The 16767-nt window shown below is 41.0% G+C and overlaps 2 protein-coding genes across 4 annotated transcripts; both read right to left on the bottom strand.

Moving 5' to 3' along the window:
• Positions 1-213: 213 nt before the first annotated feature.
• Positions 214-6990, bottom strand: LOC119740857 (juvenile hormone acid O-methyltransferase-like). Of its 3 annotated transcripts, none has more exons than XM_038216310.1 (5): positions 6888-6990; positions 4259-4440; positions 2131-2435; positions 1434-1566; positions 214-835 (listed from the first exon to the last, which is right to left on the bottom strand). In XM_038216310.1, exons 2-5 carry the CDS (start codon positions 4431-4433, stop codon positions 663-665), a joined length of 786 nt encoding a protein of 261 aa, XP_038072238.1. In that variant the 5' UTR covers positions 4434-4440; positions 6888-6990; the 3' UTR covers positions 214-662. The 3 variants fall into 3 exon arrangements, with proteins under 3 accessions (XP_038072238.1, XP_038072236.1, XP_038072237.1); XM_038216308.1 differs by lacking the exon at positions 6888-6990 and adding an exon at positions 6639-6717; XM_038216309.1 differs by lacking the exon at positions 6888-6990 and adding an exon at positions 5984-6081.
• Positions 6991-8864: 1874 nt separating this feature from the next.
• LOC119740856 (juvenile hormone acid O-methyltransferase-like) lies at positions 8865-16205 on the bottom strand. Its single transcript, XM_038216307.1, has 5 exons — positions 16003-16205; positions 13026-13207; positions 11459-11763; positions 9968-10100; positions 8865-9328 (listed from the first exon to the last, which is right to left on the bottom strand). Exons 2-5 carry the CDS (start codon positions 13198-13200, stop codon positions 9156-9158), a joined length of 786 nt encoding a protein of 261 aa, XP_038072235.1. The 5' UTR covers positions 13201-13207; positions 16003-16205; the 3' UTR covers positions 8865-9155.
• Positions 16206-16767: the final 562 nt, after the last annotated feature.

Here is a 16767-nt window from a genome sequence, read left to right on the forward strand (position 1 = left end):
TTTTGGGGCAAATTTCTGGCAGAATTCTGCAAAAACTGTTATTTGACAGAAAAACAGTGTTTGTTTTAAAAATGCTTCAATCCTTTCAAACAACCCCTTGCATAATGGGACAGGTTCACTGGAAAACGGACTTCGTCGTGGCCGGATCCGCGTTTTGCCCGAAATTTACCAATAATTTCACATCATCTTTATGTGACTTGAATCTTAATTAAGGCAATACTACCATTCTGCATGTGATTTTAAGTGTTTATAGTGTATTTCGAGTAATTCTGGGAAATTTGACAGATTTTTGATGTGCATTTAGCAGAATTTGGCTCTGACCCTACGGTCACCCTGTTTGTTGTCAACATTCAACTAAGTGTAGGCCTACATGGGCCCTTAGTAAAAAAGTTACGTCAGTGAAGGCCAAAACCAAATATTAAAATATATATTCCCAACGCGGGGAAAACCATTAACCACTCTGTAAAAATATTTGCATTGCAATGAAATTTAATTTTTTGACTAGAACAGTTTTACCCAAATTCCATTTGTTATATTCACCTTCACCTAATCCGTACAACGTGTAGACCGTGAATGAAAAAAGAAAAAGTATAAAATCAAATCAAATCAAATCAAATCGCAGACATTCCCCAGCAGAGACACGTTGCAGACAATCGCAGACCTTAGAGCGGCTTACAAGCGTGTGCCACCATCAGCTCTATCGGAAGGAAGACATAACCTGGTCCAGTCTCATCCGGGTATCGGGACAGAGTCCACTGCCAGAGATCTTCTAAATAAGCATCCACCTCTGACTCCGGTATCCGCTCCGAGATCCCCAATACAGTCTTCATGGACACTAAAGAAGAAAACAGATACATTCTGATTATGCGCTCAGTTATAGTTAGTTGATCCGGATTATACTTTTGACCCAACTTTTAAAGGGTTGGGTGAAAAAAAAAAATCCACGTCCCGGGTCACACATGTGACTGGAGACGTTTAAAGGGAATGTTCAACATTTGCTTTTGCTGCAATTTTCAGAAATAAATGGATTTGGAGAATTAGTATGTTATAGAAAATATTGTTGAACTGACTTGCTTCACGTTTTGGATTCGGAGATGCTGGAAAATCCAAGAAAACCAACCATGTTCTTGTAGTCTGGTTCCCTGACCCCACTTAAGATGAAACGGAACAATTTTTTATAGACTTCGGGGAATATTGTAAGGTCAGTCTAGAAGGCTTGTATCCATTCACGGTGGGATTTGAACACAGTAGTGAGACCTGAAAGTCAAAGGTGCTAGCAGCTACCAAATTCCACAAGTTAGCACGAATGCGTATTATCCCTACAGTAATTAGTAATTAATGTCTGCGCTATACAGATGATGATCGGTTCACAAGCGCAGATTTTCTGTAGTTAGCATACAGAGCCATGAAATTGGGCCCAGTTCGCTGCTTACGTTTCGTTCGCAGTTCTGTTTCTGGTAAGTGGTGCTGTATCTCGCAACTTGCGTTTGTCCAACCGCACGTCGCAAAAAACTCCTGTGTCTCTGCAACAGACCGATTCCAGAAGCAATAAGAAGTCTTGAAGTCCTGGGGGGGAAAAGAAAAATCACAAAAATATGAAAAATTCAATTCCATACAGCTGTTGGGAGATAATTATATTCATATTTGCCGTCCTTTTTGTGTGTGAGGGGATTCGATCCCAACACATGTTCTCATCATCAAGGAGCGAGAGACAACTTATCGGAGTTTTCCTTTTAATCATGAGCACCCATTGATGTCAATTATCATTTAGTACCTGATGAAGATGCGAATTTACAATTAAGATTGAGTATTTTGAAAAAAAGGTGCATGAAAACTTTTAAGACTACAACTTTGTGGACTGTATCTCTTTAACTTTACTATGAACAGTTGTGGAATTTTCGTTTTCAAAGACCTACCTCTCTCCACCAGGAGTATAAATGGGTACTGGAACTAGCTGGGGAGAAACCGGCGATGGACTGGCATCCCCATTATCTGCTGCATTCCCAGTCGTTTTATGCCACGGAAACCAGAGATAAATGCCGGCCTGATGAACCATATTGGCTCAGAACATACCTTTTTGTGGCTAAAATCTCACACAAAAAGACAACTGTCCAGCAGTCTGTCAATTACCTTCGCGTAATCACCCCACCTGGCGTGACTTTTTACGAACGTGTCTGCATCGTTTACGAACGGTGTTTGGTTAACTATGATGAACAGCCCCTCCCCTCCCGGCTTGAGACAAGCCAAGATGCTCCTGAGTGCCTTAGCTTGGTCCGGGCACCAGTGAAGAACGAAGAAGCTAACAGCCTTGTCGAATCTTCCCTGATAGTCCGGGTTGTCTCCGATGGTCTGCGCGTCTCCCAAAGTGTAACTTAAATTAGGGGCTTGGCTGTTTGCACAAGCGATGGCTAACATCTCCTCTGACGAGTCAATGGCTATATTGGACAAGAAATATAGGCCTATCACATTAATGTGGTCATCGAGAAACAAGACTACGCAAGCCTATAGATTATTATCACAACGGCGGAACGGTTTTCAAACTGAGGTGGGGGTGGGGTGTGTGTGGGGGGGGGGGGGGGGGGTGGCAATCACCAAAGGGGCACTTGCACAGCCGTGATAATGTCGACACGTTTTCACCGGACACTTTGCCTCCGTAAAATGTAACAGTGGGGTGAGTGGGGTGAGTGGGGTGAGTGGGGTGGGGCTGGTGGGGCGGGTGGGGCTGGTGGGGCGGGTGGGGGGGGGGGTGGTACCATTTTCCATTGAAATAGGGGGCGCTCTGCAAAACCGGCCGGCCATTATGCGGACTACGCACAATGTGCCCATTTTCAGGGCGCATTGTATCATAACTGTATGATATTACGAAACAAGTGATTTATTTAAAAATTTGATCAGAACATTAATAGCTTTAAGTGACAAAGCGAAATCGGAAACGAAGCCAAGCTTTGGAAAAGGGCCATCAATGTCGTCATGTTTATTTTAGCAACGGAGGCTGCCTGACCTACAATTTAGACGTGAGCGAAGTGGGGATGGGGCGAAGGGGGGATGGGGCGAAGTGGGGATGGGGTGGGAATGGGGCGAAGTGGGAATGGGGCGAAGTGGCATAGGGCGAAGTGGGAATGGGGCGAAGTAGTTAGGGGCGAAGTGGCATGGGGCGAAGTGGGAATGGGGCGAAGTAGTTAGGGGCGAAGTGGCATGGGCGAAGTGGCCGACAAGCAAAAATAGTCTGGTTCCTTTTTGCACGCACACAAAGCACATTATCATTCAGTAGGCCTACTGTTATAAGATACAGAAACATGACTGAAATGGTGGCAGCATGATCAAGGTATCTGGAACCTTATTAATCCCGCTGCATGCACATGGTCTTTGTATTGATTACACTGAACACTTTTTCTGTGTAAAATGTGTAAAACCCCTTTGGAACGAAATCGAAAAGATTGCTGCATCTAAGTATGGCAAATCATTCAGTCTGTCCGTGGAAAATATTCTTTTCGGGTAGGGGAAACATACAATAGTTATCGGTTTCTGAATACTCTAATTAATATGGGTAAACAAACAGTGAGTCGTTTTAAATTTGGCCAGTATTCCAACCTTATCATCCTTTTGAGCAGGAACTCCAGCTGCGTCATGTCGAGTAAACTGTTTTGTTAGAATTGTTGTTTTGTGTAATTCAGTAGTACCTATAGAGCAGACGATTAGGCCTAACTGTACATGTACATAGATTATTGTTATTTAATTGTTGATTGTATCTTTGAATAAAACAGAAAAAACATGTCCTTTCCGATTCTGCCACATCACCGATCACCGGATCACCTTATCACCGGGTACTTTTTTAACCGTTGCAGAGATCACAGCGTGAAGCGCTGGCCACACAGGATGCGGACGCGGTACGTCTAGGAACGGATCCCATCCGTCGCCTCCGATAATTACCGTACATGAAAAAAAAAATGTTTTCCCTTCGCCACACTGCAGGGTGTAGCAAGGTCATTTTTATTGGGGGGGGGGGGGTAAAATTTCTTGAAAAGGGCATTTGCCCATCCATGCTGATATCACTTGGCCTTCCGTAAAATTGAATAGGGGTTTTGGGGCTGGATGGGGTGTTGTTCAAAACCGACGATTATGCACATTAACGGACAATGGTGCTTTTCAGGGAGATGCATGTGCGAAATTAAAAAATAGGCACCCATAACTGCACAAAAAGGGCACTTGTTAAAGGGCACTTGTTTATTGCCTGTTGATTTTACTTGCCCAAATTTACCTGTTACGCTGTGAACTTTTCTCGCTAATGCTTTCGTCTCTTCGCCCGTACCACAACCAACGTCTATAATGACATCCTCGGGTCGAAAAGTAAGCTTGTCGAGGTTGCGCACTATGACTGCATGCTGATAGTATCTACCGTCACTCTGGTAATCTTTGCTCGCTGAAAAGTTCATACTGAAACTGAAAATATTGAAACCTTTCCAATTGAAAAAAAAAGAATTATGCGAGTTACAATACACTCTGTGGAAGTTGTAATCCTTGACTGAACATCCTGAAACTGCGCAGAGTAAGCCTCGGCTTTGCTGGGACAAAACATTATGGAACAGGGCCGCAGATTATTTTGTTCAGTGTATTTGGCTGTTTGTCTCTGAAAATTATGAAAGCTAAAAATGATTTAATAAGGGAATAAATCATGTGTTTGGCCGGTTTTAAACACTCTGTTTAAGACCGGTTGGATGCTGATATTTGCCCGAGCCAAAGGTGAGGGTAATTATCAGCATTCCAGATTCAACCAGTCTTAAAACAAAGTGTTTAATACCGGCCAAGCACATTTCTATTTCCATTAATAAATTTTCGGTCAAAACAATTGAAACTTTTCGGTCCAAAAGTCAAACTTAGCCAAAAAATTATAACTTTCCTATGATTTTGTTCAACAATTTTATCTCGTTTTTTTCGATACACCCCTCTAGCTATAATATGGTATGTCCAGTTTTGCGAGGGTCGTAAACAACTCTTTATGGAGATTGGCGCGCGCGTCGCGCGTAGTGCGCGAGTGGCGCACAATGCAGCTGTGACGGTTTATAGACTGCTTGCAGATGCATTCGATAACTGACGCGCGAAGGCGCGCGACGCCATGTTGTGGGACAAGCGTATATCTATCCATGCACATTTTGTCCCACAACATGGCGTCGCGCACCTTCGCGCGTCAATTATCGATCGCGTCTGCAAGCGGTCTATTGTGAATTTAGGACTTTAAAATACTGACTCACTGGCACTAGTATTGCGCATGCCAGCCTAAGTGGGGATTGTGAATTTCAACCAATAAAACAGTCAAAGACACCGGATTTAATTCATATACATGGGACACTGCAAAGGTATATAAGACCAGCCAGCCGGTCGAAGGCTGTTCAATAGGGAGTGGGTAAACTGTCTTAGATATTTATGAATTGCTTTTAATAAATCGTCACGAAATCAACGTACTTTCTCATAATTTAATGCCTACCAGGACCAGCTGTTCACGTTATGCATCGAAAATCGTTATAATACAGGGTGAGTAAAAAAAACCACCCAAATGTCGGGACTATTGTTTTATTGAAGTTCTGCATGTATCACTTTCAAAATCTGGGATATGAACTCCCAATTCATGAGCTTTTTTTTTAGTACAAGAATCATTCAAATCACTCATGTACTTTTCAAGTTACAGAATTTTAAACACAACCACCGTTTTAAGGTTACGGTCCACAGATCATCAAAAAAGTTCGCGCTCTTTCGGCGTTTTGCTGAAAGAACACTGAACTTTTTTACGATCCGTGGACAGAACTTTAAAACGGTGGTTGTGTTTAAAATCCCGTAACTCAAAAGGTACATGAGTAGTTTGAATGATTTGTACTAAAAGAAAGCTTATGAATTGGGCTTTCATATCCTAGAGTTTGAAAATGGTACATGCAGAAATTCCCTAAAACAATTGTCTCAACATTTGGGTTTCGTTTTTTTTTTTACTCACCCTGTACTGTACCATTCACGTCACCCGCACCCTATAGATTTATTTACCCAGTGCCACCGCCAGCCAATGCGGAGGTCAAGTGTCACTGTAGCGCATTCGTAATGCAATTGTAATTTACTGTTAGGTCTACACCATGTACATGTACATGCATGTTCATGTACATTCACCGGAAACGTACAGTGTACAGTGTACATGTATCTTTCTCGCATCAATTTATGGAATGCGGGTTTCCTGAATATGAAACCTCGACTTGCAATCGATTTTCGCCATGGAAGCTACACGTGTACTTCTCATAGGTGCATGCATACGGCCCGGCCAGTGATCGACCTCGAGGCTGCAGTCATTGTGACACAGTCTCAGTGCAAATTCTGAAAATTTATACAGGATATCTAGAGATATAGTGAATATCAGGTGGGAAAAAAACAGTCCAGATTTTAACATCAGGAAATACACATTTTCAGGATTTTGTTTTTGCGTATGATTGCTGTGTCAGCGGTGATGAGTCACATTTTTTGTTATACGGGGCTACGATCTGTGGCGAACTTCCAGCTAGACTTCAGTTTGAGCATCATCAACATCATCCAGGCCGCAAGTTATGTTGGCAAGTGGCAGCCATGTGCCATTTTAGACGGGAAATGCTGTTATAGTTACTCACCCGTAAAGTTGCCCTGTTGCAAGTGTGTACTACCCCCATGCCATGGCATTCGTTTAGAATGAGATAGCTATGTTTGCGGTATACGCTCTACTATCCTGCCAAGGCCTACTGCTAATAATCGCCATGATATAGGCCTACGGTCAATTTAAGACAAAACAGGCCCTGACCAGGAATCAATTGCAATATCACTTTAACACTATCACACGAAGAAAAAATCACTGGATAACATACCGAAGAATCTAATTTTACCCTGGGGAGTGGAAACTGGTTTTACTCGCCTTTTCTTGACTGTTTTTGTTCGTAACGCATTTACGCGTGAACTATCCTTTTGAACGTTGACATGCTCAGCGTCTGTTGCCCGTCAGCACATCCTTTCACATCGCGCAGGAAACGTCGGGAAACACGACTGATCACAACAAATGGCTTTAGTCCTGTTGATATATTACTGAATTAGGATTTTACCTTGCCGAGAAGTTACCGTGTAAAACAGTAAAACTATAGGTTATAACTATTTTATTGTTTTTTAAATAAGAATTTGGATTTTCTTTTTCTACATTCATTATTATCCACCAATCGCCTAAACCATTGAGGGGATATACAAACGTTTGCCCAGTAGGCCTATTGCAGCTCAGTAAATTATTCGTATATTCCGGGGGTCCTTGTACATAGGGCCTACATGCATGGACTTCAGTTCAATCATTTAATTGCCATTTTTGGGGGGTGGGGGTGGGTTCCGAATCCAGAATTCGTAGAGAAATAAGGTCATTGGCACAAACTACAATTGTAATTGGACGAGATCATGTAAATCGAGCAGTTATAAGTTCGCTGAATTAAGCAGGACCTTTCGAGAAAAGAGATTTAACAAAGAAAGACAATCAAATCAATGAGTTCCATTTTTCAATAGTGATATAGTAATTAAACAACAATCATAAGTAAAAGGTAAATTTAGACAAGAATTTTGGACTTTTGTTGCTTACATGCATTACAGCGAAAAAAGAAAAATAACAAAGCTTCCAAGTTTGTTCCTGAGAAAGAAAACAAAATTTTAAAGAAATAGAACTAAAAATATTGCAAAATTACCTCTTCGCTTGTTCCCGGCTTACTTCGTGAAAACGAAAATCACTCGGTTCCGTAAAATACGCGCGCGTAGCGAGCACTCAAAATCCATTTGGGTGTTGCTTCGACGTCACTGACGTTTTTTACCAAAACATACTCTAATAAATTCGGAGATTTTCCCTGTATTAAAAACTACACGCATGTAGGATGATTTCTTGAGACCCTACCCCTCCCACGAAAGGAGAACCACAGAGACAAGTATACTGATTGGCAATTGGGGGCGCCATTCACTTTAAACGGTGTGCCGTTTTATTATTATTTTAGTAAACGGGCTGTCTTTGATCCCGTAAAAGCTGTAATGATTTCGCGGTGGAAATATCCTCCTTCGACGTCATTTTGCGTTTGCAGCTGTACAATGGGAACCAGACAATGGAACTTTCATGGACAGAGAGTGCCCTTAAAAAAAGATGTTCAAGAAGGCCAAAAAAAAAAACATTCGGTCTCTGGTCAGACCAAAGTCATCAACAAATCAATGCTGAAATGCAGACACTTGGTTCCGTAAAATCAATGGGGGAGGGGGGGGGGGGGGCTCATACCATACTTTCAATGGGGGCGCTAAACATGTTTACAAACTGATAGCAAGATTTTTTTTTAGAATTGTGCTTATGTCGCTAAACACATTTTTGTAGGCCCGGGCCAGGCAAATATCCACACAGAGGAAATAAGGCTACCTTTGTCTCAATGCCTTAAATTGAAATTATTATTATTATTATTATTTATTCGACCAGGACAAATCTTACAAACAAATATGATCCAAAACAACATACATGAACATAAAGGAAAACAAAAAAGAACCAATAAAGAAGTAAACAAACAAACTATCGAACAAATCAATAAATAAATAAGTAGACAATAAAAAATAAAAAAATAAAAAAAAAATTAAATCAATAAAATAAAATAACAAAACATATTAAATAACAAAAAAAAAACGAAACGAAACGAAAACGTGGTCCCAAGGTCAATTTGACCTCTATTGGATAATTACCCATATCTCTGTCAAACATTATCAGATGTAGACGTTCCTTGTCTTGTTTTAAAGTGGAAAGGCGTATCTTTCATACCTTTCCTATAAATCTATCATTGGTTACACATTCTAAGTCTGGCATTCCATTAAAGCACCATGTTGATTGATACATACATTTATTTCGATGCTGCATAAAGAACGATACATAATGTTGTATATTCAAATTGGCAATACATGTATATATATGTGAACAATAATGTTATTATCCTTGTTCATCAAGAATACATTTGCTGTAGCCCTGTTTGAGATAAAGTGTAGTGTAGTGTACACCTTTTGTTTGACATTGTTTCTTTCGCAATGGCAAATATTATAAACACATCACAGACACTCCCAGACAACAATAACAATACAGAGAGCATCGCAGACATTCGGCGACTTTAGAGTGGCTTAGAAGCGTGTATGACCATCAGATCGATCGGAAAGAAGACATATCCTGGTCGAGACTCATCCGGGTATCGAGACAACGCCCACTGCCAGAAATCCTCTAGATACGCCTCCTGATCCGACTCCGGTATTTGCGATGATGTTGCCCAAATTGTCTTCAAAAATACTAGGAGCAAAAAAAAACAGAGAAAATGTTATTTTTGGTTTCGGATTAATAAAAGAGTTATTGTTGTTAGACGAGAACCCTCGTAAGACACATTTAATATTTAATATACATGTAATATGACGTTATGTACTATTATGTACTAGAACAAAGTGCTTCCTATTGAAGTCGGATCGGGAAAAACAAAATGATGTCACACAGTTAGGCCTACAAAGTAAAATAACACCCATTCGATATCCAGTCATTACGCTAAGAATGACAACGATCTCTTGTCAGAGCATACTGATCAGAACGTCGAGTTTTACAACCGACCGGTTCTTTTCAGAACCACACATCTTCCCAAAAGAGATTTCTACATAGTGTTACCTTCACTATAGGTCAATGTTCAAATGAGAAAGGGAAAACAGTTTGTAAGGATCTAGGATGGTAATTAATGTGTTCCCAGTGAACTTTAACTGACATTATAGGCCTATAGGCTTATAATGATCATTGAAATCAAAAGACATAAACCCATTGCGTATTGCAAAAACCATTCTGAACAAAGGAACCACCTACTCTCCTAATGTCTACTATGAAGACCGGGGTTGAAACTAAGTGGAACGTGGGACGGAGGTTGAGGAATTTCCTCCTAATAGGAATTACTTTTTGTTCGCAGCTCTGTTTCTGGCAGGAAGTATTGTATCTCAGACCACGTGTTGATCCAACCACAACTCTCAAGCAGCTCTTCAGTCTCTGACACGGACTGGTTCCAGAAGTTGAATGGACTCTTGTAGTCCTGGAAAAATATGTCAAATTGTCAAAACCGGGAACTTGGTTTTAAATACGATTTTCATTTACATTTTGCGGTCATTTCTATTTCTGGGATACGATTCTGTACATAGTAGGAACTGCGGTTATTCAAATCAATGGATTGTAACTGAACAATGTCCGAGCAGTTGGAACATGTAGTGCCTGGCGTATAGCCAGCCTGGCTTTTTGCCTCAGGTATGCTCCCAGGCCGGAAGAGGGCATGCTGAGCGTCATGTTCTATTATGGCTTCGCTCGTACCCCCCTCCGCCCCCGCCCTGCAAACAGGACGCTGGGATACTCTGATGAGCTTCACAGAATCTTGTGAAGGAAGTGGCCTCTGACCTATGTATTAAGCATCTGGCTGCAGCTGTTCAAGACCGCAGTTAGACAATGTGCACAAATGCTATCCGAAAACTTCCTATAGAATTGCGCGCATTCCATACCGGATGTGATTTCTGTTTCATTGCGGACCATGTGGACAAAATTTTGAGCGTCGCACAATGCAATCCGACCGTTCGTGATTCGAAACGGAGCCTGAGCGAGTGACGGGAATTGTAAATTTACAACACAGAATTTACAGAATTTCCTACATTATTACGCTTTTCAACGAAAAAAAAAAACATGTCTAAAATGGAATAAAAGAGTAATGAATCAGTATTAACGGCCGTTTCAAACCTTGCAGAGTCATGACCTTGATGACGCGCAGGTCACTGGTCACGCAAAATCCAACCAATCAGAGCGTGAATTCATCAGAGTATCCCAGCGTCCTGTTTGCAGGGCGGGGGGGGGGGGGGGGGGGACCGAGCGAATATTATGGCAACCTTGTCCCCAGTGCTTACTTTATTTCCAACCTCGTTTCCAATAGTAAGCTCTGGATAGGAAACTTTCTTCCTGTAGGCCTATCCTGATTCGATACCGCAATTTGCTAGTAATGGATATATGTCGTGTAGTTGGTGGTGTTATTTTCAACGTGCAATAGGTGTTTTCACGATCACTGTAATTATAACGTCCACGCCATCTCAATAATACTCATTTTCTTTCCAGTTTGCTCATACAGTAATATGAAATGTGATACTGCATATTGGCAGGGGCAATTTGATACTGTTTTTACCTCAGACACCGCATACAAAAACAAACGCTAATGTAACGTACATGCATGCGCCAGACTACATGTATTCCTCATTTGCATACGTGTTCAAAAATCTTGCACATGCAAATGATCCAACACCAGGGTGAAAGAGCAGGTAGTGGTGGGCACGTAGTGCTCGACACCCTTGGGACGAGGTTGTTATTATGGTTACCAGGCGTACGTCAGGGGAATGTCATGTCAGTGAAATGGCTCACCTGCATGTATTTACCCCACTTGGCGTGACTGCTTAGAAAATCATGTGCCTCCTTTACAAACGTTGTTGGTTTACCCGCGATTAGCAGCCCCTCCCCTCCCGGCTTGAGACAAGCCAAGATGCTCCTGAGTGCTTTAGCGTGGTCCGGGCACCAGTGAAGAACGAAGAAGCTGACAGCCTTGTCGAATCTTCCCAGATAGTCCGGGTTGTCTCCAATGGTCCGTGCGTCTCCCCAATTGTAAGTTATATTGGGTGCCGAGTTGTTGGCATGAGCGACGGCTAGCATCTCCTCTGAAGTGTCAATGCCTGTGTTAAAAATATTCAATAGTAGATGACAGATCGTCAATGAATTTTAAAAAGCATTCACACAATGGAATTTTGGAGAAGGTCATCATTTGGAATGATATTTTAACTGTGATATCTGGGAATTAATTTTTGAAAAAAGAGAAATGACACTGTGGGAACTAGATATGGATGCTCGTTTCATTTAAGATTATAACATGTTCTAGATTGGAAAACTTAAAGATGCTCTCCTGACGAATTTTCAATTATGTATGTTTTGTTTTAACGAAAAACTATTTTGGGTGTCTGCAACCCTCTGAAAAGGAATTTCATTTTACGCACAAAATAATGAACCCGCCCTTCTAATATTGTCTGACAGCCAATAATTCGATTTTGGGAATTTTTTTGTCCGCTGCCTCATTCAAAAGTGAACTTAGAAAAATAATAATTGAAAAAATATCAAATCTGTCGTCGAAGTGAAACTCCAAAATAGCACGCGGGAAATCATTTCCTGAGCAGTCCACCTAATGTCACCCTATATAATACGCGCGATGTTGGAAGTATTTGCTGCCACATGTAATTTGAGCCCCCCCCCCCAACTCAGCTCCACAAACGAGACCATGTTTCCATTTATACCAGTCATATTTTATAGGGGGGGGGGTAAACAGTCTAACCGTTGGGTATAGTTCCCATTTAAAGCCATTGGTGATCACCTCCGGCGTACGAAGCATTATTTTCAATTTTGGAAACGATGTTCACAGCGGTGCGTATAGCATTTGAACACATGCCTATCAAAAAAACCTTACCATAACCAGAAGGCAAAATCGCCAGTGTCTCCACGAAGGTAACTTTCTAGGCTTGGTGCCAAGTCGGTAATTGTTTTGTGTACGGTAATACTGGTTCCATGCACGCAAAATATGTATCGCTGCATGCAATGCGGTAGTCTGGTTCCCAGACCAAATGATGCTGACTATTGATGTTCAATTACCGACTTGGCGAATACGTTTTCAATTTTGTATACAACATATGGGAGTATTTGGAATCGCTAGCGAATTCCCGGTGAGCACTCTGATTGGTTCGGATACCATAGTGTATCAAGTTCTAGGCCGCCACGGAGGATAATTCTAATATTTTCAAGGGTTCGCACTTTGTGTTGTGTAACATTACAAAAATGTACCATAGTCCATACTATGATGTGCTGAATTGACCTCGGTCGTGTTTATTATGTGGCCGGGACACAATACGTAAAAGTGATTTATTAATTAATTGGTTTATTCGCTTTATACCTGTTACGCTGTTAACTTTCCTCGCTAATGCTTTCGTCTCTTCGCCCGTACCACAACCAACGTCAATAACGTCATCCTCAGGTCGAAAAGTAAGCTTGTCGAGGTTGCGCATTATGATTGAATGTTGAAAGAATCTACCGTCTCCTTCGTAATTTTTGGCCGCTGAAAAATTCATACTGAATCTGAAAAATAATGAAAATCTTTAACAGTTGAAAATTTGAAAATGTTCGGTTTATGTATGCTCAGTGGAAGGTGTTGCTACCTCTAGCCTCGTTTCAAAAGCCTCTGGATTGATACGTGGTTCCTGTATGCTGATTCTGTATGCTGATCGCAATAGCAAATATGGGTTTTATCGTGTACTTTGTAATTGTATTTCCAGCATATGTGATTTAAAGTTCATTAATAAGTCAAATACTCCTCTAATCCTCCCTTCGCCATTTTGCTTTTAATAATATTCAGTTTGAGTCTCCATATTGGATATCTTCATATCTCCATGTTTTTTTTTTTATCTCACGCCGTATCAAATTGAATCCGTTGTACTACAGACACCGCATACAGAAACCAACGCTGATGATCTATGGCCAGGCACCAGACTATTATGTAATCTGCATGTGCACGATTTTTTAACATGCCAATGATCCAGTACCTGTGAGAGAGCAGGTAGTCTAAGCGTACTTCTCGACACCATGGGAGCGAGGTTGACCTCTAGGTCTCTGGTAAGGGTGTAAATACGCAGGAACATTTTTCCAACCTAAGGCTAGCAGTGCGTTCGATTACTCCCCCCAGCTTACTCGCGCCTGGCTCCTCGCGTAATGACAGACATGCGCAGTGGAGCTAAATAAACGAACGGTTTCGGGTAAAGTTTCGTGCAAGAGTTGGAAACATGGGCGTAGCCAGGATTTTTTTCTAGAGGGGGCAAAACATGTTTTCCAGAAGAAATCCTGTTTTTCTCAACATATTCTCGATTTATCAGTTTTAGGGGGGGGGGTAGGGACATTTTGCCCCCCCCCATTAAATTTACACAAGTATGACTTCTCGCCTCTTTTCTTTTTGTTCTCTCTTTTTTTTCTTCCTTTTTTTGCTTTTCCGGGGGGGGGGATGTTGCCACTGACGCCACTTTTTTCTTCATATATCATCTCAATAAAGGTCATGCATTGCAAAAATGACGATAAGACATGAATCTGGGACTGAGAAATATTTCCAATTTAGTTAGGAAATTATTTTTGAATCTCCATAGACTTTGTACACAATTGCGCAAGTGGCGTCAGGTTGCAACATTTTTTCCCAGGCTGCATCCGAGAGCACGTCCACGGCCTTCACGCCCAGCTAATACGCTGACAATAATTCGTAGTCGTATATAGCTCCGTGCATAGAGCTACATCGGGTTTGTAGCTCTATGCTCCGTTGAAGCCCGTTTCGGATACGGCCTGATGAGGCGCCCGCCGGACGTTGCATGGCCTTATGGGATACTTACACAAGTGACCGGCTCGGCGAGTCGGTCACTTGGACCAGGCTCGAGTAAGCGCGAGAAGTCACGTGAAAGGTAAATCGAACGCTGTCGCGCTTGCACGAGTAAGCGCGGGGGAAGTTATCGAACGCACTGATGATGTCTTTAACTTTGACCTTTGTGACATTTGACCTTTCAACCGAAATGTCTTTACTGGAGTAGGCCTACTTCTTTACTGAAATCCCAGTTACATACACATTACCAATCAAGCCAGAGCGAGTGTGGGCGAGAACCATCGTTTATAATTACCAAAGTCCTACTTAATCACGTGATCAATATTTGACAATTATTTATTTACCTATTTATTTATTTATCATTATTATTATACTTTGTTATCTGTAGACATTAAGAAGAAGAAAAAGGTAATGTACAAGTTAAAAAGATACAATACAAAATGTAAGCCGGGCTGTCTAGGAATGAAGTATAAAAACTGTCATCATGTGATGTGTTCATCTATACCCCTGATTACAAATTAGGGTAAAAATACACAGACGAAGAACTTGTTCAGTTCGCAACGTCAGGCCGCATTAATTGTTTACATTTCAAAATACAAAGATAAAAAAACCGTTGTTTAATCCCGACATGAATAAAAGGATGAATATAAAAACATAAAAACAAAGGGAAACTATTGAGAGCCCCCCCCCCCCAAAAAAAAAACCACCAAAAGTATGGACACCCACTCTAACAGACTGTTAAAAGTCAATTGGAATCATTCGAGGCTGGTCGCCCATAACAGCAGCAGGTTTAACTGCACATGCATTTCCCTTCACGACAAGGAAAACTGTGGTTCAAGAATGTTGAATCGATCTAAGTTGAATGTCGTTTAAACATGATGTTATAATTTAATATTAACATAATTTGATATTAACATAATTTTATTCAGGATTTCCAGCCACTCTGGAAATCAAGGAAAACCTTGAAGGGTCCATGCGATGAAGATTTTTCTTAGGAACACTTGACACTAATTTTGTGCAACTTTCTCTTACTCTTAAATAGTATGAAAACTATTCAAAATTCCTTTTGGTTGATTTTACTGAAAAGTGTACCTCTTTAAGCGTTGAAAATTTCACGTTTTTACGGACATCCAAGGGCGCTGTTGCTGTGATGTCATTTCAGAAAGACACTTTTCAGTTTAGGGGTGGCAAAAGCAGTGACCCAGAACATTACGGTTTTTGCCAGTTAGGCGTTTGTGCGTCTTGTGCCATGCGTACAAGTTATGTCCACTAGTACTGCTTTTTAGTGCGAAAATTATCGCATACCTGTCCAAACAATAATGCTATCTGGTGTTTCAGCATTGTACAATGTCCTAGCTGGCCAGCATTGTCGATGTTGACTCTGTCGAGTATAATCGAAATTTGCTGACTCGTCTGACATGTCCAAAAGATTTTTATTTCATTTTTAAATGATCGAGTTGCATGGTAATCCTTTTAATGGAATATACTTAATGAATCCTAATCTATAACTACGTACCTCAAGATATGAACTAATTGTCACTCTTCCGTTCAAAATCTTGCCAGTGCTTTTAACACGCAGTACATGTACATCACACCATGGAGCTACCGGCCATTTCAGCCTTGGGTCCGGTCAAGTATGGAACGCCAAACGTACCAATTTATGATGTTACCAGGTAAACGTAATATGATGATGTCGTCAATCTATTATGTGATGTAGTCAATCTATTATGTGATGTAGTCAATTCATTATGTGATGTCGTCAATCCATTATGTGATGTAGTCAATCCATTATGTGATGTGGTCAATGCATTACGTGATGTAGTCAATCTATTATGTGATGTAGTCAATCCATTATGTGATGTAGTCAATCCATTATGTGATGTTGTCTATCCATTAGGTGATGTAGTCAATCCATTATGTGATGTTGTCTATCCATTAGGTGATGTAGTCAATTCATTATGTGATGTAGTCAATGCATTATGTGATGTAGTCAATCCATTATGTGATGTCGTCAATCCATTATGTGATGTAGTCAATCCATTATGTGATGTAGTCAGTCCATTATGTGATGTCGTCAACCCATTTACGTGGAGTTACTGCGTAATGGATTGATAACACCGCATAATAGATTCGCTACATCACATAATTCGGGAGCCAGGGTGACCGTTTTAGCTGAATTTCGGCTAAATTTGACAGAATTTTTCGGGCCAAAACGAGTGAAACAGAAAGTTAAGCAGATCGATTTCGTTTAAGGAGCAAGCAGAATTTTGTAAAATTAGTA

The sequence above is a fragment of the Patiria miniata genome, unplaced genomic scaffold, assembly GCF_015706575.1.
Source record: "Patiria miniata isolate m_02_andy unplaced genomic scaffold, ASM1570657v1 HiC_scaffold_5, whole genome shotgun sequence".
In the NCBI taxonomy this organism is placed as follows: Eukaryota; Metazoa; Echinodermata; class Asteroidea; order Valvatida; family Asterinidae; genus Patiria; species Patiria miniata.